This window comes from Lactuca serriola, chromosome 4 (assembly GCF_051521515.1).
Source record: "Lactuca serriola cultivar US96UC23 chromosome 4, Lser_US96UC23_V15, whole genome shotgun sequence".
Lineage (NCBI taxonomy): Eukaryota > Viridiplantae > Streptophyta > Magnoliopsida > Asterales > Asteraceae > Lactuca > Lactuca serriola.
Window position 1 is genome coordinate 285,012,586 of NC_136411.1, and position 1,341 is coordinate 285,013,926.

The following is a 1,341-nucleotide window of genomic DNA, read 5'->3' on the forward strand; positions in this document are numbered from 1 at the left end:
ATAATAGCTGGTTGGATTTCACTAGTTTAAATCTTACTTTTACGTGAAATAATCTTTTCTCGAAACACATTTAGACTTTTTGGTACAGCTTAAAATATTAAAAAGAAAAAAAAAAAAAAAAAAAAAAGCTGTACGTAGTTTTCTCATTGAGGAAGTGTGGATAGGGATAGAAAAATATTATTTTAGTATTAGCTGCCTTGAATAAATAAACTACTTGATGGACAGAGTTGGGTTGTAACACGGCTAGCCGACCTCAAAAGTCATATATATAACCTCCAAGTATCGTTGGGTAAGCCACCGATTCACTTCACCAATGGATCATGAAAGCATGTGCATGGTCAACCATATTATGGTCGATGACGATGACAACAGTCGGCTGACTTTGGAGGAGATGTTGGGTCCAATGTTCGGTGGCTACGGTGGTAGTAGGGAGGAGGAGATGTCAGCAATGGTTTCTGCGCTTTCACATGTGGTGGCTGGCGGTGGTTGCAGCGGCCGAGCAGGAAAGAGAGGACGTGAGGAGGACGTTCATGTAATGACTCAAGACTCCATTATTGCTCATGATCAACATGGTGTCGCTGATGGCGTAGAAGCAGCAACAAAAACCCCGAGAGAAGACGAACAACAGCCCAAAAGAAAGTACCGAGGAGTGAGACGTAGGCCTTGGGGAAAATGGGCTGCTGAGATACGCGATCCTAACAAGGCTAGCAGAGTTTGGTTAGGCACTTTCAACACTGCCATTGCTGCTGCTCGAGCTTACGATGACGCTGCTCTGAATTTTAGAGGGAGTAAAGCCAAGCTCAACTTCCCAGAAGACGTTCACCTCGTTGAGCGAGAAGAACATCGAAACTCATGTGGTTCTAGTGGTTGCGATGGAGCTCAACATCCTTAATTATTTGAGGAGAACATCCCTTTAAATTTGATTTAGAACCAGATGACACGACTCCTCCCTACACTATTAACATGATCAGCTCTATTCTTGAGGATACTTTTTTTTTTCTTTGTTTATGTTCTTTACATGCAACTAAAATTATAGTTGTTTTAAATTGTAATACATTCGGATATTAATTTTTAGGTTGTTCATTTATTACAAATGTTATTTTAATTTACAATCAAAGTCATTATTTCATGTAAATGTTGCTAGATTCAATGTGTATGCCACAAAATAAAGAGAACACAGTAGAGATACTATTGAAAGAAAATTTAATGAAGTATCAAAATAGCTGCAATGCATTGAATTATATATATATATATATATATATATATATATATATATATATATATATATATATATATATATATATATCTCAATCGATTCACATCATCTATTAGACACATATA

The 1,341-nt window shown here is 37.0% G+C and overlaps 1 protein-coding gene across 1 annotated transcript; it reads left to right on the top strand.

Annotated features, from left to right (window-relative positions):
* Positions 1-270: 270 nt before the first annotated feature.
* On the top strand, positions 271-1,135 carry LOC145100628 (ethylene-responsive transcription factor ERF110-like). Its single transcript, XM_079037828.1, has one exon. It carries the CDS (start codon positions 314-316, stop codon positions 890-892), a length of 579 nt encoding a protein of 192 aa, XP_078893954.1. The 5' UTR covers positions 271-313; the 3' UTR covers positions 893-1,135.
* The last annotated feature ends 206 nt before the right edge of the window (positions 1,136-1,341 follow it).

What these genes read in the sequence shown, in the direction of transcription:
- LOC145100628 (XM_079037828.1), top strand. Translation starts at nt 314, where the DNA reads ATGGATCATGAAAGCATGTGCATGGTCAACCATATTATGGTCGATGAC.